This window comes from Aristolochia californica, unplaced genomic scaffold, assembly GCF_029961685.1.
Source record: "Aristolochia californica isolate CCGP_79_NKW_82.1479 unplaced genomic scaffold, dmAriCali1.0.hap1 SCAF_12, whole genome shotgun sequence".
Classification (NCBI taxonomy): Eukaryota; Viridiplantae; Streptophyta; class Magnoliopsida; order Piperales; family Aristolochiaceae; genus Aristolochia; species Aristolochia californica.
In genome coordinates, this window is record NW_027181793.1 from 23,584,581 (window position 1) to 23,608,017 (window position 23,437).

General features: G+C 38.1%; 1 protein-coding gene across 1 annotated transcript in view; it reads left to right on the top strand.

Annotated features, from left to right (window-relative positions):
* The first annotated feature begins 2,187 nt into the window (after nucleotides 1-2,187).
* LOC137945454 (N-terminal acetyltransferase A complex auxiliary subunit NAA15) overlaps nucleotides 2,188-23,437 on the top strand; it is a 39,202-nt gene continuing 17,952 nt past the window's right edge. Inside the window, exons 1-12 of the mRNA XM_068791352.1 lie at nucleotides 2,188-2,338; nucleotides 4,856-4,934; nucleotides 9,594-9,676; nucleotides 9,773-9,922; nucleotides 10,769-10,884; nucleotides 11,213-11,318; nucleotides 12,672-12,743; nucleotides 12,849-12,964; nucleotides 13,300-13,432; nucleotides 22,385-22,462; nucleotides 22,602-22,655; nucleotides 22,814-22,884. Of these exons, the coding sequence (XP_068647453.1) occupies nucleotides 2,288-2,338; nucleotides 4,856-4,934; nucleotides 9,594-9,676; nucleotides 9,773-9,922; nucleotides 10,769-10,884; nucleotides 11,213-11,318; nucleotides 12,672-12,743; nucleotides 12,849-12,964; nucleotides 13,300-13,432; nucleotides 22,385-22,462; nucleotides 22,602-22,655; nucleotides 22,814-22,884 (1,109 nt within the window). The 5' untranslated portion in view covers nucleotides 2,188-2,287. The remainder of the gene's footprint in view (nucleotides 2,339-4,855; nucleotides 4,935-9,593; nucleotides 9,677-9,772; nucleotides 9,923-10,768; nucleotides 10,885-11,212; nucleotides 11,319-12,671; nucleotides 12,744-12,848; nucleotides 12,965-13,299; nucleotides 13,433-22,384; nucleotides 22,463-22,601; nucleotides 22,656-22,813; nucleotides 22,885-23,437) is intronic.

Genomic DNA, 23,437 nt, shown 5'->3' on the forward strand with positions numbered 1-23,437 from the left:
AATAATAACTTATTAGTAAGTTTATGTTACTACTTATTATATTTAGTAATATGATAGTTTTATATTTATGTCAATTATTTGATAGATTCAATTAAATAAATTAAAAATGTGTTATTATTAGTTATAACTTAATAAATTTTATAAGATATTAAAATTCTAGTTTTCTCATCAACTCTAGAATTTTGTATTCTTAGAAATATTATTCTAAAATGCCATATACCATCAACATATTTCCAACATAAGAATTGGACTACGATAATTTTAAACACTCTCCCTGATTTCGGATTTTTGATGGTAGCCTACGTGACTTCTCTCGAGGGGGGTGAATTGAGATTTTAAGTTAAAATTTTAACGTGCATGGAGTGTCAAAGTGAAGTTCAAGTAAATAATAAAATAAGCACATACACACATACAACAAGAGACAATGACTTTTTGTTCTCGATTTCCCCTATTATAAGTCATCGCCCTAGAGCCATAGTTTGAGAAAAAAATTACTAATAGCTCTATTCGCTAGAAATACAAAAAGATTTTGATTCTCTTTAAGCCACGTGTAATCCCTAATTATACTATCCATCTCTCTCTAAAAGATTCAATACAAAACTAAATTTAAGTTCTAGTGGACACTCGGTTTCTAGATTACAGGCTCTAGAATGCCAATTCTTCTATCTTTAAGGTACTAGAGAACCTCTATAAAATATATATATATATATATAAAACAAACTTACAATCATTGATTTGGAGAGATCATTCTTCTCCAAGTGAAATCCAAGCTTTTAGATCTTTAAGTACATAACACAAATTGTTTGGAGTTTGATGGAACTATATATGCCATGAAATTTGAGAGAAAACGAGGGATTCGAACAAAAATTAGCCTTTTCTCTAAAAAAGGGTAAAATAGAAATATAAAATATTAAATACTTTTTTCAAAGGTTTTATATGACAATACGAGCTCAATAAGTATTCTTTAACTCATTTGAAACCCTATTTACAAGTTTTGTAGCCAAACCAACTATTTTTTGCATGTTACTAAAAAACTGCAAAAATGTTGATTGATCTTGGGAAGGTATGGTCGATCATTGTGTATAATGACTATATTTATTTATTATTTAGGCTTATTGCCTAATCATATCATCAATGAACATATTTTTATGCCTTTAAAAAAGTGCAATTGATCGATCATGTTTTGTAACCTTGGCAATGCAGAAGTCGGTATTGTCAATCATATAAAGGGGTATGATCGATTATGTTTTATGTCCCTTTTTAGCATACTTCTATTTAATTGATCAATTCAGTTGGTATAATCGATCATGCTTTATAGTTCATTATGCATAGACTTAGTATGATAAATCAATCCAATTTGGATAATTAATCATGTTTTATAGCTCATTATGATAGGATACTATATGATCGGTCAAGTCAATCAGATTGATCGACTTTGCTTTATTTTGCTTGCCAAACTACACTTTGGATGATCAATCGCGACTAGTAATATGATCAATCATGCCAATTGCTAGTATTCTAAAAATGGTTTATAAGCATGATAAAAACTGTCATCAGATGTTCTAGCAAGTCTTAAATACTAATATGCATCGAATAAACATGATTCTAAAAAGAATTTGTCTTAAAGCTCCATAACATAGATGTGATTAAAATATCAAATTTGGTTGGTTATCTATTTACATGGCTATATTCATTGAGAAATTTCTATTTGACTTTGATTATAGTTTTCAAGTCTTTGTTCATTTTCTTTTTGTAAGTTTTTCTTCTCGACAACAATTTTCAATGTGTTATGGCTTCGGGTCTTAACGTAGCAACTTGATTAGTTTTTTTTTTTTTTTTTTTCTCTTGAACTTTTGACATAAACCTCATAATATATGTGTTGGAAGGTTTGTGCCTAAAATACACCGACAACACCATTAGTGTAGCACACCTTTAAGTTATTTATTTTGTTATCATCAAAATAATGGAGACCAACATGTTTGTACCATTGGTCTAACAATTTCCCATTAGGACAAAATCCCTTGCTTGAAGTTTACATGATGCATCCTGGCCCCGGTCAGCCAAGATGGTTCATGGTTATCGACCCACACTGACACCCTAAAACCAACTCTTCTTCCAAAAGCCTTAACCCTTAATTAACCTGAATTTTTTGTTTTTCTCCCTCTTAACACTCTTTATTTTCGTTTCGTTACCACTCGAGGGAGGTAGGGTTGCAGCACAGATAGCCACACCTTCGCTTCTCTCTGCCCTAAAGCCTCTTGTCTGTCGTGACAGATTCTCTGCGAAAATGGGGTCATCTCTCCCTCTCAAAGAGGCCAATCTGTTCAAGCTCATCGTCGTAAGCTCCGATTTTTGGACTCTCTGTTTGTTACTTTCCTTCTCATTTGCCGATAATCACTGTGACTGCCTACCTCACTCTTATTCTGCTAATAGGCCGAGTTCCCTTCGTTCAGTGCATTTGCTGCTCCTTTTCGATAATCGTCCACATGAAACGTGAACGTCCGATTTACGCTAGAATCCGTCTTACCTCGCTGAAACTGTGAAATTTTACTGGTTTGACGACGGAACTGCGAGACAAATGATGTGATGTTGCATTTCCGTGTTTGTAATATATGCCCATGAAGGAAAGAGCTTCATTTCGTCTGCCGATTTTAGTGCTGCTTCGTTACACTAATACTAATAATAATAACGTTTGAACTTAAATTACGTCACCCAAGTCAAACTTATGGTTCATTGACTTCCCTGTGGATCGATCCTAACATGCAAGAATGTTTTCCATATCTGATAAGGCCAAGATAATTTCTTTGTAACAATTGAGCTTATAGTCTTCATACTTCCGGGATGTTCTTTTATCCTACTCGTTTTCTATTTCTATTTTCGTGGTTTTCTTAATTACTGATACTCCATCTGTTGGTACTCGAAATCCTTGTCAACAATCATCGAGTACAACGAACTTCATGCTGTCAATGAATCTTCAGATGTTAAATCGTGGAATTTGAGGTCTTTGGTTATGCTGTTGCTATTCTGAAATCTGAGAATGATAGCTTACAAGTTTACCTACTGATTCATAAAGGACCAACTGCTGATGCATGCAGTTTCTGTAGAAAGAAAATCTCATACAGTAGAAAGCTTTTGGAAACAACTATCCTAGGTTTCATGACTGTTTTAGAGAATAACTGTGATCTTCCAGGACTTTTGGCTTTTTGGTGTCGGTGCCCTGGTACTGACCTTCAAAAATATCATTTTTTTTTCTTACTAGTAGTACTGCTTGGGTCACTGTCTAGATGGTGTAGGTGATTTTATTGTCAATTGTTAGGTGATTAATTTCATATTTCTGGACCGAATTTATGATACCTTTTCTTTCTTGCACAAACTTCTGTACTTTTTTTTTCCTTGAGATCTATATTAATTAGTCTGTCTTTTCGGAGTGTTTCATATGGAAGACTGGAGGTGTGGTCTCATGCACGCGAAATTATTATTTTTTAATTTTTTTTGCTAGTAAGTTCTTTTACTTGTCATTCAGGAAAAAAATGAACTTTTGTTTGTTTTCCTTTGTTTGAAAGGTAAGGATAGTAACTTTCAGCTCTCACAAAAGTATGGAAGAAATGGAATAAAATTAAGGAGATCAAAGGATAGAAGATTATTCACATAGAAGCAAAGATGCACAATGCATGGCTGTGGAAATGCAGAGACCATTTTTTAATTAATTAAAACCTAGAGTTTTCTTGCTCCAGATTGCTAACTCATTAGCAACACTGTCCTTCCTTCTTTGAAAGAATTTCTGCGCGTGCCCTTCAATTGCATTAGACCTTTTCATTTATTGCTGCAATCCTTGTAGTTAGGAACATTCAAGTTTCACATCCCTGGCAAGTTTAGAAAAAAAATGGGTTTGGCACAGCAGGTTCCTGGGCTATACTGCTAAAATAGATACTTGGGTTTTAGATCAATGAGATTCCTCATGTTTGTCTTTCCCTCAGTAGGTGGGAATCTATGAGAGCTATATAATCATGCTGTTTGATCGCATATACCGTAATAAACTTGTTGTTTAAGAATCTGTCGGAATTATTTTTCAAGCATCAACTTGTTTTCTGTAACATCACCCAGATTTAAAAATGATTAAAATCTGAACATTTCATTGATTAGCTTCTTTAGTTAGAAAAAGGGTAGGCCCTGTCATCTCAATTGGTATAAGTGCTATGAGTTCTGCTTTTCCATTTTTGGAAGCTTTGTCTCCCCAAAATAACATAAGAAGGTGGATGAGGCTGGATGTACCTTTTTGATGTTGATTGGGACATATTTGTCCTAGTTTTGAAATTGAAGAAAGTGCTTAGATATCTATTTGAGTATTCATGGCGGCAATAAAGTTGTTTTTAGTCATATTTAATCATCGAGTGTCTTTTGGGTAGTGTCAGTAATGAATCACATAAACAGAGAGAAAGGCAATGAGAATTCCAGGGTGATCTGCTTTCACAATAAGTTTCAGTCACTTGAGTTTTTAAATAAAATAAGGTTGACATCATGCCATCTAGTAGCTTAAACCATCTTTAGTGAAAGTGAAACAAGACTGTCTTGTAAAGTAGTTCACTTACTCGCATTTTAGATTTGATTGACAATATCCTGAAAACATTTCATTTAGGTGAAGTGGATTCTGCCCCCACTTTCTATTCATATTAATGTGTTCTGGACATTTCTCAGAGTAAGTGGAAATTTTGAGAATACTTCCCTGTTCACTCACAGGGCATGGTATTCTGATACAAGGAGCATCAAAAGTTAATGTTTTGTGCTAATAATGTATACATAGTTGTAGTCCCGCCCTTCCCTTTTTCGGTACTTCTCACTTACAATTTTCATGCAGAAATCATATGAGACTAAACAATATAAAAAAGGGTTGAAAGCTGCAGATGCTATATTGAAGAAGTTTCCAGATCATGGAGGTACAAATATACTACACCTGCATTTATGCCCAATTTAGAGTTGATTATCTATTAAGTCTTTACTTTTCTGCTGCCAAGCCCTGACTCTGATTTAATGCATTGATTGTTATTTCTATGATGTAAATCAGATTGTTGTGATCGAACCCCCTTGGCGTCATTGGGCCACCTTCTGTGACACTAGTGATATTTTCTCCTTGTTTTCTTGTACTTGGACTCATGTTCCAAGATCAGCCAATTCCGTGGCTGACTCTCTTGCTAAAAACAGAGCTTCCCTACAATCTCTTATTTTAACAGGAATGCTCCTCTAATTGTATGTTTTTTTTCTGAATAAAGCTCATCAATCTAAAAAAATAAAATCAGATTGTTATGATCGTTTAGTGAAATGTGATTATTGTGATTGTTATGATCTTTTGATTGTTACGGTGAGTACAAGAATTCTGTCTTGTTAATAACTCGTGAGATTTCTGTGGACAATATGGGACAATGAGAACCTCCGTCGCTTATGTCTGCTACATCCTATTCCAAAGAACCGAACCTAAAAGAAATATTTCCTTCATTCTTTATATTAATTGGAAGTTCAGGACAAATCTTTGCCTTGTAGAATATGTAGTAATCTTATTAATCAGTTTTTGAATAAGTGAAGAATGAAGTTCTGGGTGTTAAATAAATAGATAGATGGATAGGTAGGTGATCTTATGCAATAAAAATCCAAAGGGTTGTTCACTTACAGACATTATTGCCTGGCTTTCAAATTAATACCTACATACTTAATTATTACCAAAATTACCTATATCTGCTTATTGTTAAATTATGTCAGTTAAATCTAACTTAAAATAAGTAATAAGATATAAAATGCTGAATAACATTGATATTGTGACTCTTTTATATGTATGAATTTGTACAACGTGAGCCTAATAACCTTAAAGGTGTGTTCCATGTTACCTTTCTGGATTGATGTGCAGTTGGTCTAATTGCATCATAAAAGGCCCGGTGCCCTGCAGCATAGGCTTATCATCTTTAAAGACTGTATGAATGGGCAACTTTGGACTGGAGAGGATTCTAAAATGGTGATTGGTGGTGCATTACGCCTTCTGACCCTCTTTGGTGGCATTGGCAGACCTTCCATGAGATTATTGACTTATCTTCCTTGTTTGATTATTCTTGGCACCATGTACTGAGATCGGCCAACCCTTTGGCTGATTCCTTTGCTAAGTAGGGAATCTCCCTCCAATTCCTCATTGTAAGGGGACCTTCCATGCCTAGCTCCCAGTAATTTGTCTTCTGGCTTTGTGCCTTTAATAAATTATCTTTCTAGAAAAAATGGTAAAAGAGTCATTATGTCACTGTTATGAGGGATTCATATTTAAGACTTCTCTGATGAAATTTAAGGTCAGAAGTTTTTTTTTTTTTCGAGAGAATGGTGTGAATGTATTAATAAAAAAGAATAAATACATACCTTACTGTACAAAGCTTTCCTCCACAACAAGATATTGAAGGAAAACATCTAATTTAGCCTGATTATCTGCTAAGTGATTAGCAGATCTAGGAATATAATTCCAACTACATTTGCAATTGAGAAATTAAATTACATATATCCTCAAAAAGATCCCAGTGCCGCCAAGGAGGTTTAGAAGACTTCTTGCACCAATTGATGACAACTTTTGAATCACCTTTGACGCAAAGAGGACCTACCATCCGTTGATGAAAAAGATTTAATCCATTATATAAACCAGATAACTCGGCAGTTGTTGAGTCCGATTCACCAATTGACCCAGAAAAAGAAAGGAAAAGGTTTCTTTTATTGTCATGGATGACCCCACCATATCCAGCAAGCCCAGAACAACCCAAAGCGCTTCCGTCGAAATTTAATTTGAAATGGCTTAACGGAGGATGAGACCAAGTTTATTTCCGCTACAAGTTGCCAATTTCCACGTAAGTTTGCTCCTTTGAGATTTTTAAATTCTTTCCGCATGAGAATTCAGGAGGTAACTTGCCCAACAATTCTGTTGCTTAAAATATTATTTGGAAGAGATTTTCTATTGAATTTCCTATTATTTTTTTCTTTCCATAGAGCCCAAACGATGTGACCAACGCAGCATGAGATTAATAGTTATCCGAGCTTTGGGAGGTGGGCGTTTGTGACCGTGTGTATAGTAGATATGAGATTTTGAGAGGGACAATATTGCAGACCAATTTTGCTGATGCGTGTGGTCCAAACAGAATGAGCATAATCACAATGCAACAAAATATGGTCCACAGTTTCAGGAGTGGTCCAGCAAAACGGGCACAGAGGGTCCAAAACATGCATTCCCCGACGAATTAATGAATCAGATGTCAGGATTTTGTTTTGACATGCTGTCCATATGAAGAACTTTTTTCTCGGAGGCACGTGTAAAGACCACGCAATGGCAGATGGATGGCTGGATTGAGTAGAGGGGGGAGGGAGTAGGGAGTTATAGGCAGTTGAAGTAGAAAACGCACCTTGGGGACATGGAGTCCAAATCAGTGTGTTTGGAACATTCGTCAACTTCAAGGGCTTCTTCATCCGTCAACGCTCTACGGAGGTTTAAGTTCCACTTACCAGAATTCAGCCCGACCGTAGATATAGTCGCCTCTTTGTTTCTAGCAAGAGAGAAAATTTGACCATGGCTGGTATTGAAACTACTTGGGCCCACCCACCAGTCTGTCCAGAATTTTGTCTGACTGCCAGAACCATTGTAACACTTGATGCCGTTTTTGAAAACAGGCAGCAAATGTGCTATCTTTTTCCACACAGGAGATGATTTATAGTACCTTCCACCTTCTGTCCACCATCAGAATATTTTTCTACTTTGGCGCCACAATGTCTTGCCAAATCAAAGACAGGTGCATATTAAATTTCTAGATCCACTTCATGAGCAAAGCAAAATTTGTTGTTGCAGTGTCCCGAATCTCAGGACCACCCAAAACAAAAGGTTTACAAACATCAACCCATTTCACTAGGCAGTATTTTCTTTCCCCATTTTGCCCATCCCATAAAAATCTCCTTTTTAGGAACTCAATTCTATTTTTGACAGAAGCAGCGCATCGGTAGAAAGACAGAAAATAAGACAGGATACCATGGAGACAAGACTTTATAAGAATAAGCTCACTAGGTTTGGACAAAAAATTTCCTCTCCAGGAAGCAAGTCTGCCTTCAAGATGCTCAATGATTGGGTGCCAAACAGATTTTGAAGGTAAAACATGGGATAGAGGAAGGCCCAAATATGTGCTCGGAGGGGAGGCAATTTTACAACCCAAGTATTCAGCCATAGAATTTAGAACCGAAGGATCAATATTGTAGCCAAAAATAGATGATTTAGCCTAACTTACCTTTGGTCCGGAAGACAGTTCAAAAAGGTTGAGTAGAACTTTCATGTGGGAGATCTGACTCAAAGTACCTTCTCCGAAGAGAATAGTATCATCAGCATACTACAAAAGCGGAATATCTTGGTTTGGGTTGTCAGAGACAGGATTAAGCCAACCCATGCTTTTAACAACCCGGACCGTAGAGGCAAGATGTTCCCCGATGAGAGTGAAGAGGAAAGGGGACAGAGGGTCACCTTGTCTGATGCCTCTTGTAGCTTTGAAGAATTTAAAGTCAGAAGTATGTAGGTATTTTTTTTTTGCTGATGTCATAGGTGTATATACCATTGATTTGAGAGCAATTGGAAGCGAGGGAATGTAGTTTATTATGCCATTGTTAGAGGTGTGCAGGGAATATTCCCAAATCCAATATGTAGTCGCCTTTTCCTTAATTTTTTGGTAGGTCATTTCATGAAAGTGATTGCAGGATGCCTGAAATGGACAAATCCAATGTGACTGAACCTTGTTTATGACATACATTGATTTTAAGACTAAAAGAGTGAATCTTCAAAAAATCAACGGTTTCTTGGCTGAAACTCTAAAGGGCATGATAAAAGAATAGAAAAAGCCAAAGATGACTGCAGAAAATATATCTGTAATCACCAAATATCCCCAGTTACAGCCCTGGACAGTTTTGAAGTTAAAATATCACTGGTTTTTCGTTTTCTTTAAATGATTAAACCTAGTTGCAGTAACTTAAGAAGGCTAGAGGGTCCTGAACCCATATTATGGAAATAAGTAGAAAATAAAAAAAGATTAGTTACCCAAATGCTTTGGGCTTCTAGCTTTAATTTTGGTTCTGCATCTTAGGTCTGGATTTGTCAAGTTGATACAAGTTAATCTTGGCATCCTTCTCTACATCAATGACTGAAAAGATGTTATTTCTTAATGTAAAAGCTCCGCGACAAATGAGGCTCAGATGAAAAGCTATTTTCATGATCTTTTAATAGATGGTGAACTTGCTTGCTTTTGCCCCCATAATGTCATTGACTTTAAACAGGAGTAGCAACAATTTAGCACTTGAACATTTTTTTGCTAGATTGATATTGTTTGAATCTCATTGTTATTGGACGGAGATGTGGATATACTTTATTCTTGAGGAATACCGTAAACTATATCCTGTATTCTTTTCTTTTTTCATCTTCTCTCTCTTAAATGTTGGTACTTCTGGAATGAAAAGAAAGGGACAATGTCTTGTGATACTTATTAAACCATTTATTTTATATCATATGGTTATTGTCTCTTACTAACTGACGACTGGTTTTCTTCCCTCAGAAACATTGTCAATGAAGGGATTGACACTGAATTGCATGGACCGGAAAGCTGAGGCTTACGAGCTTGTCAGACGTGGGTTAAAGGTCTGAGTGCCTATTTATGTTAGATCTTACATGGAAACTTGGTTACAATGTTGTGTCCTTTTCTGACCATCTGATATCTGCAATTTTATTCTGCAGAATGACCTTAAAAGTCATGTTTGCTGGCATGTGTATGGTCTATTATATCGGTCAGATAGGGAGTACAGGGAAGCAATCAAATGTTATCGCAATGCTCTGAAGATTGATCCTGACAACATCGAAATTTTACGGGATCTTTCTCTCTTGCAGGTGGATATTTGTAGAGTGGACTTTTATCAGTTGTAGAGCTTGTCTCTCTCCTTTTAATCACTTTTCACCTTAGACTGCTGTATTTCGAATTATGTCTGGGTTCTCCCAATTTCAGTGCAGTTGTAGAGCCTATCTCTCTCCTTTTAATACTTTCACTTTTCACCTTTTTTTTTTTATTAAAAGGTGTGAATATACTTTCACTTTTCACCTTAGACTGCTGTTGTTCGAATTATGTCTGGGTTCTCCCAATTTCAGTGCAGAAATGGTTGGAAATTGTGCACATCATATTTTTTCTGTTTCGTGGTTGTTCTTTACTAATGCCCTCCTTTAAAGAGTCATTATTTGTATGAAGTGGTTGGAGATGATTAGTACAAGATGAAAATAGGAATTTGCTTATGTGCACATAGAAGCAGGTATGAATAGTGATTGACAAAAGTACAGTTCTATCCATTTCGTGTTCTTAGCAGACTAGTTTCTGAATCAGATCCACTGCTAGCAAATGTTAATATAGTGTACTTTCAGTGTTTTTTTTCCTTTTAATAAAATAGTCATGATAAGGGTCTACTTCTGAACATATGAATTAATATCCTTGTTTTTGTTTAGTGCGTTTGTGCATAATGTTCCCTGAGATTATGTCAAGCTGATACTTTTTTTTGAAATAGACGACAAGCTGATATGAGCTTGTGTTGCTGATTTGAAATTCATTGATCTTATTGAAAAGGAGGTATATGCAATGTAAATTGAATTTGAAGAGAGCATAATCCTTTTTAAACTGTTACCTGGGTATGAAAAAAAATCTCAACTGCTTTAGTTTTCATTATGGAGTTTGTGTCTTTCTTATGGCAGGCACAAATGCGTGACTTGGCTGGTTTTGTTGAGACGAGGCAACAACTCCTGACTCTAAAACCAAATCATCGGATGAATTGGATTGGTTTTGCTGTCGCTCATCATTTGAATTCTAAGTATGTATATGTTATTGCCTTAAAAGGGTCTGAGTTTTAATGTTCATAGGCTTTACATATATTTGTTTATGAAAGTGGTTAGTTCTTTTATACACGGAGAGGTGAACTTAAGTACTTCAGTTGTTTTCTTATAAATTTCATAAACATGTTTTGAGTGTGTTGAGAAAAAGTGAAAACTTAAATCTGAAAAAGCAGTTCTCCTGCAAGGCTCTGTTAGACCCTTCTTTTTGGTTTTGTTGCACTTTAATTTTTATTTTTCTGTGTAAGCAGATTTTTCTTTTTGTGAAGTTCATAATTAAATTAAATTGGATTTGGTGTTTCTGAATAGTGGATCAAAGGCAATCGAAATTCTTGAAGCTTATGAAGGGACTCTAGAAGATGATTATCCGCCGGAGAGTGAACGTTGTGAGCATGGAGAAATGCTTTTATACAAGGTACAGATAAGCTATATTATTTTTATCCAGTTGTTTCTATGAGTGCTGGGAAATATGACACCTGACCGCGACTGTTTTTGAATGGCTTTACTGGTGAGTTGTGACCTAATGTCCAATCAACTTTCTAATGGCATTTCACATGTAAACTGAACTAGGCTGTGCCTGGTGACCTCTGAAACCCTAAGCATATGATTGAGTCAACAGCAAGGGCTGGGTCTTATAACCTCAACAGCCACAGCACATTAGGCATACTATTGATTCTTATGACAAATAGGTAGAGTTTTCAGAACTTAAAAAGAGTATATTCTACTTGAGCATGAATAACTAGATCAGGCAATCTTGATGTGCTTACCAACTTTTGTGGCTAGTCTGGGTCCTCTCAACTTAATTATCTGCTTTCGTGTGTAACTCAGTTTTTTCTTTAATGGCCTACATCATTTGTGACAAACAGCCATAGGCAAAGTCATCAATCTGTGATCACATGCATTACTAGAATACATACTTAAAAATTCTCCACTGATAGCTGTCCATTTCGTTTTTGGTGCATGGCAATAATCTAATTTAGCAGGGTGGATAGGGATAGGGAGCCCTGAGGGGCAAAAAGTGCAAATAAAAGAGCACAAACTACATTGGAAGCAACAAACAATCTCAATCTATCAAGTTATTCTGGTGATAGAGGGCTGTAGTCTCTCATGACGAGTTTTTGTTGAAGGTCTCAGTTTCTTGCAAAGGAGTCAACCAAATAATTGGATTACGAAGGGTCGTGGCATTCTATTTTACCTATCGGCAGATGCAAATTTCATTGAAAGTATTGATGACAGTGCCAACTGTGGTAGCACCAAGCAGCCCAGCTAATGACAACTGTAGAATCTCATCTTGAGCAAATCAGGGAAGGAAACCTCTAAATTCTGAGTTGAAGAGGAAGGCTCTTGAATCAGCTTCTGTGGGTCGGAATGCCCAAAAAGAGGAAATAATACAAGCAGGATCCTTCCATTGCAGTGCCTGATCAAGGCTACCCATTGCTAATGTTTAGATTAAGATAATTTTTAATAAAAGCTTTAAATAATATTGACATTTCTAAAAAGTCAAAAATCAAATGCATTTTGCAGTCTCTGTCAAATATTTTTTCAATTTTTTTTTTTTTGAAATGTAAACTTATTTTTTTTTTTATAAAGATGTATTATATTAACAAGAGAACTTATTTGTTTTTATTAATACGATTTTTGAAAAATACTACTAATAGAGTTTTCTCTATTTGCTTTCTTTTGGTAAGCTTTGACTCTTTTCTAATAGTACTTTTTAGAGTTTACCTAAAGTAAAACCATGGATTACAAATAAATATTATTTGTGCAGATTTCTATAACGGAGGAGTGTGGATTACTTGAAAGAGCACTTGATGAATTATACAAGAAAGAGGCTAAAATTGTAAGTCTATTTTTTTGAATGATGTATAAGTTATAGACCTGAATTTGCATTTCTTAGTTCATGTTTTGGAGATTATGTCTAGCTTCTGGTCTGTGACTTTTACAGGTAGATAAATTGGCATTCAAGGAACAACAGGTTTCGTTACTAGTGAAACTTGGCCGCTTAGAGGAGGGAGAGAAAATTTATCGGTCCTTGCTTTCTATGATCCCAGACAATTATAGGTAAGTTCCTTCAATTTTATGATCTGTTTTATGTGTGTCACTGGTTTCTGTTTGTCATTGCAATGGCTGTTAATTTCAGGTAGAAGTATTACAATCATCTTTTCAGCCATAGAAATAAAGAACCAGCTAGATTATGTCTTTGTGCTATATTTTTCTTTTTTCTTAGATTATGGTTGTGACAGTTAGTTTATGATCATTATCAGCTAGGCACTATGACCAAATGATAATGATGATGATGCGACTGAAAGAGATGATAAGAATCTTATGCGTGTAAAGTATACCAATGTTCAAAGCGATGCTGATTTGGTTGTCTCGGGGATTTTGTTTTCCTTCAGGTACCATGAGGGCCTTCAAAAATGTCTGGGGCTATATTCTGAAGATAATCAGTATACACCAGAGGAAGTTGATCGCTTGGATGCTTTGTGCAAGTCTCTTAGGATGGAGTATACAGGGTCATCTGCTGTAAAGGTAAAATGTTTCATTTGCTGCTTTGCTTTACTTGGAGGTGAGCTAATTATTTGTATTGTTAAGTTGAATTTGAATATGTACTAGCTGAATTAAGATACAATGCTATGTAAAATGTGTCTGTTCTTTTACTTTCTAATTTTATATTTTTAAATTGTTTACTTTTTTTTTTTTTTAAATGATGCTGAATTTTATTAAGAGAGAGCTCAAACGAGCAAATTACAAGGGGGAAGCCTTCCCAAACAATGAGAGATTGCTGGGAGGTTTCAAATTTTGCCAATTTATCAGCCAAAGAATTAGCTGATCTAGGAACGAGGTTCCAATTACAATGAATGGATGACACAATGTCAGCAATACAATCAGTGATTGGCCAGTGACGCAAAGGGGGGGAGCTATCTTTAGAACACCAGCTGATAACAGTCTTTGAGTCTCCTTCGTCAAGCAGCTTGCCATGGAGGCGCGATTTGAAGATTTGGAGGCCGAATAGAAGAGCATTCACTTTAGCAGTATTTAAATTGTTTACTTATTTTAACTTCTTAAATCTAGTGAGTATCTAATGTGGTGATTGTTTGTGTTGTGATCATTTTATTATCTTGGTATTACACTAAGTTGCTTTAAATGATATTTGAAAAATTAATTATTCTCCTAAATTTGTGGGAAAGAGATATTATGGGGAAAATGAAGCACATTGGACAAAGGAGAATATATTAGGAAAGGAAAAAAATATGCTCCATGGTCAAAACACATAAAGAACTGGGAAAATTAAGATAAGAGGATTTTTTTTTTCACAACAAGTTCTTGTATGAAACCCATTCAGGTGCTGGATTTGCCAAATGAATGATGTACTCCGAGTTCTGGAAAAATCTAGAATGCTCTGCAAATTTGATGGGAGTGGCAAAGAGGGATCTTTTTCCTTGTTGGTGGCAACTGCAACATTTAACTTTTTTTTTTTTTTTTAATTTGCAAAGTTTACCCTAACAGTCAAGGACTTTGAAAAATCCTCTGGATAGGTCCTTGAGCTATGGCAGGTTTGAACCTTTGTTCTTGTGGGATCATAGCCTAATGGAGCAGATTAAACCTGACACCCCACCATCATCCTGGATTATTTTGTCCCCCCTGGCTGTACCTGGATTACCTCTGTAGCTATCATCAAAGTTGATGGCAGCAATCAATGGTGGAGAAACCATTGGATGATAATTTCTGTTTTACTGTCAGAAAAAGAGGCCACTTTTGTCCATTGCTCCCTAATAAATGAACTCAAGAGTTGGCAAAGCTCAGTTTTTTTTTTTTATTTGCTAATTTGTTTGAATGTTTGAACTAAGGGAACTTACTGAATGGCAACAGATTATGATGATGTACTTGATGGCTGTGCAAATTAGGCAGGTTCTTTCATTAAAGGTTCTATGGTTCCACATTGTCTAAAAACACTTAGTGATAGTGAACAAAGGGAACCTTGAGAGATTTTTTCAGATGTTCCTGTTGGAAAAAAAAAATTGTTCCAATAATCTGCAAACAATGGAGATATGTATAAAATTAAATTTGCAAAACAATCCATGGCGACTAATAGGCTAATTTGCCTCGCCACATAAATTGCATGCGTGATTTTCAATATTGCAGCATATTTGATTAAGCTGATCCTATCGCTATACCAAGTTCATTTCATGTTTTATGTACTTAACATGGGAGTTTATTTTATGTTGTTTAATTACCATGGTGAGGGAATTCCTATTGTTGATCAGATGGTATGGATCAAATTTCGCTAAGGTTTAGCAGGCATTCAATCTCAAAAGATTTTCTTTTTTGGATTTTAGGAAAGACAGCTACCTTCATAGACAGTTCATCTCATGCACTATGCCTTCGTCCGCTTAAACAAGTTCATTGTGACCTAAAAAACACTAGAAAGTATATTCTATCCAAACCGGTTTCATAACATTTCAACAGTTGGAAGTTTCACCCTTTAACTGCAGCGAAAGAGTGTGTCAATCGAATGAACTGTGGAAAACCCATTACAAAAGGAGGAAATGGAAGCCGTGATGAAGAAAAATTTGAGAAGCTTTTTAAAGATTTTAGTTTTTTTATTCCTTTTCTGCTTTTTCACACACAAGCGGAGAGGTTCTTACTGAAAAATGGTAGAGCTCCATGAACTTGTGGGAATAACGTTTACATTTGAGGTGGGAATAAGATAACAATCATACTTCAATGGTTGTTTGTAGAACTTATAGACGTTTGAAAGCCCTTAAATGTTTTTTGTTTCTTTGGGATCGCCTTATTGTTCTTTTCTGTTGTTTGAAAAAAGATTGCAATTTTGTTTGTTAAATGCAAGATTCTATAAATCACTTCAATTTTGTTGCACTATGGATCAACTTATATATTGTGGTTAATCTTGTTATGTTTGTTAATTAAGTTCAAGTTACTAAGTATTTATGTGATTGATCTTGCTATGTTAGTTTGTTAATTGCTTAGGTGATTATTATCTATATGATTGATCGAAAAGACTTGAGACTTTAGATTGATGGACTTAATCCACATTTGATGATGAAGATATTTGACTAATTTGAAAAGTGAAAAGATATTCAGAGGTTGAAACTTGAAATTTGAAAAAATCTTACCAGCAAGTACATAATTGTCAAACCATTTTGAAAGGGATACAATGAAATTGCAACTGTCTCAGCTTATAAAGATATGGCTATTGGATTTTAGGTTTGTTGGTATGATCTTTTTTTTTTTTTTTGAAATAGTGCTGAGTTATATTAAATGGTTCAAAGGAGCAAAATTACAAGGAAGGGGAGTCGTCCCAAACAATGAGAGATTGTTGGGAAGTTCCAAATTTAGCTAGCCTATCAACCACAAAATTGTCTGACCTAGGAATATGATTCCAAGTACAAGAAATGGAAGATACAATATCTGAAATAGAAGAAGTAACTGGCCAATGCCTCCAAGGGGGAGTGGTTGAATTAGAGCACCAACTTATGACCACTTTAGAGTTTCCCTCTATCAGCAGCTTTCCTTGTAGTATGTCTTTGAAAATCTTCAACCCAAGATGAAGAGCAATCATCTCCGCTGTGGTAGAATCTGTAATGCCCACTGGCCCAACGTAGGAGAAAATAGTTTCTCCACTGTGATTTCTGAAACACCCCCACACCAACCGAACCTGGGCAACCTAGAGCACTTCCATCAAAATTCAGTTTAATGCAATCTCTGGGGGGAGGCTCCAACTCAGCCGTGATCGAAATCCTCTAGGGCCCCGCCATGTGGGCTAGAAGACACCAATTCCATCGAAGAGAGTTACCAGTTTGAGGAGCAAATTCCTTCCTGGTGTGGAGCTAGTTGGAAACCATACCCACAACGCAAGAGACTGTATTATCCAGATTGCTGAAGTTGGAGTTGAATCTTCGATTATTTCTCTCAAGCCAGAGATATCAAGGGATGTGTGCAAGGCAAGTAGAGAGCAAAATCTTGCCAATTTTGGGGAGGTGAATCCCAAGTACCATCTGTAAAGTGCCAAATAGATCCTAATGGAGGCCCACCTGAATGCCGATTATTTGGAACACAATCATCCAAACCCTCCACGATAAGCCACAATGCAAAAGGACATGTTGTATTGACTCCTCACAAAGACCACATAGGGGGCAGGTAGCATTCAGGGTGGTGAAGCCTCTTCTGTGGAGATCGTCTGTCTTGAGGATTTGCTCTCTAATGGCTGTCCAAATAAAGAATTTAACTTTGTTAGGCGCTGAAAGTCTCCAGGCTAGGTTTGCTTTGAGCTCTGGCTAACTGAGGATAGCTTCCCTGATGTGGGAATAGGTTGTAGCCACTATGAATGTACCACTGATACTAGGTTTCCAACTTAGTTTATCTGACACTCTCTCCCAGAGGATGGTACCACTGAGATTGGAAAGAAGCGAGCAGAAGGCAACAACTTCATCATCATTCAAGCTCTGAAAATAGAAGACTCCAAGATTTGGCTACCGAGCACGAAAGGTCCATAGCAATCCTGTACAGTCCTGGGTATACCTCAAAGAAGGGGCGGGGGTTGCACCACTCGTCGGTTCAGAATAAAAGAGTCCTCCCGTTTCCTAGGTAGAAGGAGGTCGCAGCCTTGAAGGCTCGAAGCAACTTATAAACGGATTTCCAAATCGGGGATAGACGGCGAGGAGCGCCTCCCTCTCTCCACCAGTGCCCTGGAATTTGAAGATAGTGACACACCATATTTCTCCACAAATTTCTATGGTTGACATTGAGGATCCAAATCCACTTAAGCAGGAGGGCATTATTCATATCCTTTGTAGGCCGAATGCCCATCACATCTCTATTCTAAGGCATACAAATTTCCTTCCAACTGACTAAATGATATCTGAATCTGTCTTCTGATCTTCTCCATAGGAAGCGATGGCGAATAACATCTATCTTTGAGCACACAACGGCTGAACACTTAATAAAAGACAGGAGATAATTTGGCAGGCCAACCAAGCAAGACTTTAGCAGAGTAAGTCTACCCGCTATGGACAGGAGCTTGCCCCACCAAGTTGCAAGACGCTTCTCAAATTTCTCAATAAGGGGGGACCAAAGCCCAGCCGTGGGGTGAGAATCAAAGAGAGGAAGGCCCAAATATGTAGCAGGCGTACTCTCTAGAGAGCATCCCAGGAAATCAGCTATATCTTTGAGCTTAGCTCCATCTATATAATATCCCAGTAGAGTGGTTTTCCTCTAATTGACTTTCTGACCTGAAGCCAACTCGAATAGACCAAGAACAACTATCAACTTCTTGATTTGATCCATGGTACCCATGCCTAAGCAAATAGTGTTATCGGCAAACTGAAGAATCAGTATATCAAAAGCGGCAATATCTGTTGTGGGTAGAAGCCACCCCAAATCCTTGGCCAAATAAATCAAAGAAGAGAGATATTTCACCATCACATTAAAAAGTAGAGGGGGTCGGGGGTCCCCCTAACGAATGCCCCGAGTGCCTTTAAAAAATCCGCACACTGTACCATTCAGAAACACCGAGTAGCTGGCCAAGGAGATGCGACTTTGAATCCAGAATCTCCACTTAACACCAAAACCCATTCTTTCCAAAAGAATATCAAGAAGGTTCCAATTGACTCTGTCGAATGCCTTCTCAAAATCTAGCTTGAGAACAAATCTGGGAAGCTTCAAAGTCTTGAAGTGGTACAAAAGCTCGTGACAAGCCATGGCAGAATCCAGGATGTTCCTCCTTATGATGAAGGCACTCTGCCCTTGGTGAATAGCAATCAGAAGAACCGCTCTGAGACGATTGGCAAGAAGATGCACAATGATTTTATAGGTGCTGGTAGTGAGGTTGATAGGCCGGAATTCCGAAGGAAGCTCAACCCTGACTTTTTTGGGAATAAGGGCGATGAATGAAGCTCCAATACTCTTGAAAGCAATGCCCCTATGGTAGAGCGAGTGGACCATGTGAGCTATGTCTTCACCAATGAGGGGCCAGCAGTGCCTTTAGAATTCGCCATTGAATCCGTCCGGGCACGGAGCACGATCTAGAGGGAGCCCTATTGCAGCTTTCTCGATTTCTCTACTAGAAAAGGGGAGCTCAATAAGACCAGCGGCTGCAGTAGGTATGGCCATAAGATAAATCTGCTGAAAAAAGAGGCGATGTGTCTGCCCTTCAGTGTAGAGATCTGCAAAAAAGCTTACCAAATTGTTAGAATCAAGGGCTCTGTCGAGGTAATCTCACTATTGACACAGAGCGATGTGATACGATTGGCTCTTCTTCTGGCAGTGGCAACAACATGAATTTTTTTTGTATTGGTGTCCTCCTCCGAAAGCAATTTGAACTGAGCTCGTTGCTTCCAATGTACTAGATCGTAATGATCGAAGTTTTGCAGCTTCCCCATGACAGCAAAGTGTTGATTTGATTCAGCAGAGGTTAGGCTTCTAGCCTCCTTGTCCTTGTCAATGATAGCCACCTGAGCAAGGGCGGAAGCGTTCTCCGTCGAGCGAGAGGACTGGCACTCGAGGGCCCAACTGTCGAAGTGAGTGTCCACTATGATCGGCCAATGATTAGAGACAATCTAAATAAGCACTTTACCAGTAACATCACTATATAGCCACATCCAATCTTTGCTGGCAAGAAACCGGTCAAGCTTTGAAAGCTCAATGGGGCTGTCTTTCGTTGGACCAAATGAATGTCTTCTCGGATAAAGCAATTTCATCGAGCTTCCAATAAAATCAGCAAAGAGCCTCATGGAGGTAGTAATCCTCCTAGACGACGGGGACTTCTTGTGGCAGAATCGGATCACATTGAAGTCACTGGCAAGCAAAAGTGGAACAGGCCATCTCTGACAGACCAACAGAAGGTCATCCTAGAAGAGGTGTGTCTCACTATGTCTAGAAGGCCCATACACGAGACACCAAATGTTAACTGAGCATTTGTCAAGCAGCTTCACTCCTAGCGCATAGCTACCTTGAAAGTTATCCATCACCTCAATGACATCTGTATCCCAGATGAGAAGGATGTCACCCGCCAAGCCAACGACATCCACAATGATCCAGCCGGGCTCTCTCAACGGCCAAATATCACGAACGAAGCCTAGCGGAAGAGACACCACCTTAGTCTCTTGAAGCACTGCAATGCTAGATTTAGTAGAAGCGAGGAGGCTACGAATAGACGCACACCGCCGCGATGAGCCAATTCCCCGAACGTTTCATGATAGCACAATCATCAATCATTTTGCTTTTTCTTTGACATTTCTGAGGGTTGGTTATCCTCCATTAGAGGACCTGTGAAGACAATTCTCATCAATTTTGTTAGCTCCACGATTTGCGCCTAGGTTTCCGGATCTTGTACTGCTTGGATTGGAGCGCCTCTACGAACCTCTGAGATTGTTCTCCTAATTTTGGGATGACGAAAGGGCCCGTCTCAGGATGTCGAGGGAGGCGAGCTTGAGCACTAGGCTCTCCCAAAAGTAATTGTCGTGGCTGCCCTCTGTTTCTCCTTTGGTATATAGCTATGGTGGGTTGTGGGGGATTTTGAAGGCGGTCTTGAGGAGGTAAAGGGGGTTGGTGAGTCCATGCTCGGGAGGGTGATTTTTGGGGTGAAAATATTGGGGGATGCTGGATTTAAAGGAATGGAAGGGTTATCCAAAAGACATGTGGCGTCCTTTAGATGTGGGGATAGAGGGGGGGGGGGGGGGGGGGGGTGGCTTTTTTTTGGAGTAAAGACGAGGTGAGTGTCTGTAGGTTGTATCCGAGGGATTGCTCGAGATTGGTTTGACAGGTTAATTTTTGGGGAGGTTGAGTGTGGTGAATGGTTGCATCATGTCTGGGGATGGGAGATATGCGGGGAGGAGGACATGGGGATAAACAAGGCTGAGGAGTCGGAGGGGCAGCAACACGGCTCATGATAGGATTGCAAGGGGAAGACCACACTTCTTGGGGAGGAATGAAGCCTGCACATGTTGTTCTCAACGCATTGCCAGGTTGTGCGGTATTGCCAACTGGCTTCACTACAGTAGGGTGCTCCACGTGTTGGAAGTCAGACTTGGTTGATGAGCACCTGGGCCTCATCAAGTCGACGCCAATGCTTAGTAAATGGGTCCGAAGCAATGATGGGTCTGAACTCCTCCATGATGTTGGAGAATACCAAAGGCTTCCAAAGCTCCATTGGCAAACCTGTTATGGTCACCCGTTGCCCGAACTGATTGGATGGCGTCGATGGAAGCCATTCAGTTATTCCCTGGATTCTTGAAGGGGGATGAAGAGCGACTCTCCGGTTGGGTATGGAAATGTATGAGCCAGGTTTGGGGGGCGAGGAAAGAGATTCTGGGGGTGTATGTGAGGTTTAGTTGATCCAACAACCACTGGAGAATGCTGGATTTTTCGGTTTCGGGGGTGGAGTGGATGGTAATAGACCCTGCCAAGGCAAGCTGCCCGTCACGGAGAAGGTTTGAGGGTAAGCGAATGATTTTCTGAGGCTCAGAAGTGGGGGGAGGGTGCTGGTTTAGAGAAGCTTACATCGGTAGGCTTTTTCGAAGGGTATGGTTCAGGGTGCTTTGGGGGAGAAGATATAAGGGGGGAGAAAGGTTGTGTGTGGGAGAAAAGGTTTTGGCGAGGCTTAGGGCGAAGAGGTAGAAAAGCCAGGGTGCCGCCGCCGGAGGTCGTTGGAAAACTCGTCGGCGCTGGTGCTGGCATCGGAGAAAAGCTATGAAGAGCTTCTGCCAGTTTGTTCTAGCCGAAGCCGGAGTTCGGGCTCTCTAGGATGAAGAGGCGAGCAAGGATTGTGCTCCTTTGTCGCTGTGTGATTCTATAGTCACAACGACCACGGAGAGAGGTTATGGAGAAGAGGAAAACAATATTTTCTTACCATAGTTCGTGTGTCCTTCTCGATTTATCTTCCGTACAGTGAAGGAACTTCTGGACGAAGGTTGAGATGGCAACTATGGAGACAAACAAAGGAGAGCTTCATCCCGCTCACCAAATTTATCCTCACGACAGTTCCCGAGCTTCGGACGATCTTTTCTACTGTAACTCGATTTTTCCCATAAGAAAATTGAAACAACTGTTGTCTTCTTCTTCATCGGAACTACAATTCCGACTGAATGCTTTAAAGAGGAAATGGAATTGAAAAGAGACATATAGCCCACTTTAAGCCTTTGCCAGTATGTACCCTTCCTGCACCTCAATTTATGTCGTTACATATTTTAATTTCAAAAAGTAAAGTTTGTCATACCTGAGGAATTTTCCCATTGAAAAAAATACCTAAGAAATTTGTTGAAGCATTCAACTTGTTTCTTTGTAAATAGTAGTGCCAATTGTTCTGTTCTTTCCTAAGATAATTCAGCTTGGTGATAAAGGTCTCTAATTTTAGTATTTTGTTGTTTTCCTGATTTTTTTTTTGTGAACAAAGGTTGGTATCTAATCCTATTTTATACACTACGAGAATTGAAGCCTTTTTTTCTTGCTTTGTTATCAACTCAGCGAATACCACTTGATTTTCTACAAGGGGAAAGATTCCGAGAGGCAGCAGACAATTATGTTAGACCTCTGTTGACGAAGGTGATGTTAGTCATCTTTTTGAAATAATTATTGTTGAGGTCCATGGCTTTTGTAATTAGCGCATTTCTTCATTAGTGAAGATGTACTAAAAGTAAAGAAGATGGTCTTTCCAACTAACACATGGAATCCTGGTTTTCAGGGGGTCCCTTCATTGTTCTCTGATCTCAGCCCTCTGTATGATCTTCCTGGAAAGGTTAGTCCTTTGATTATATTTCTTAACTATTTTAATGATGGACTTATTTTCATGGTCTTTCTTGAGGTACTTACATTATATGGTTACTCAAACAGGCCAGTTACCTCTCTGAAAGTTTTACTTAAGTCTGAGTTCAATTTTTATTTTTCTTTGTTCAGGCTGATATTCTGGAGAAGTTGATCCTCGGGCTAGAGACTTCAATCAGTACCAATGGTGGATTTCCTGGGAGGTAATTTCGGGAAATTTAATGTAAAAAGGGAATCAACAATATTGCCCTTAGCTTCTCCTGCTTAATTTCTTTTCTTTTTTTCTTTCTTTTGCTTCTTGTCTGTATTTGGCAGTGAGTTTCTTCTTTTTCTGTTTTCTGTTCTTGTTTCTCCTAAATAAAATTTCAACTGTTCTCCAAAAACGAAAGTTCTAAAAGCTTTATTTGCAGAGTTTGCCAGATATTCTGGAATGTTGTATCAGGATGGTTGACTTTTGTTCTGTAAATATTTAATCATATGTAGCTTTTCCATTTTCTCAATAAAATGTAGCTTTTTAATTCTTTCACTGTATCTACATTAGTTTTTTTCGAGGAAACTGTGTAAATTTTATTTAAGGAGAGAATAATACAACCTAGCAAGATGGGTCGTCCAGTGTATCTACATTAGTAATTCATTACATGGTCATATTGGCGATTGGGTGCTTATGTTATTTCTGTTTGCATGCTGAAATACCTAGGGATGATGTTAATGACTCCAATTTTTTTGTGAAATATCTAAAACATTTTTCAATAAATT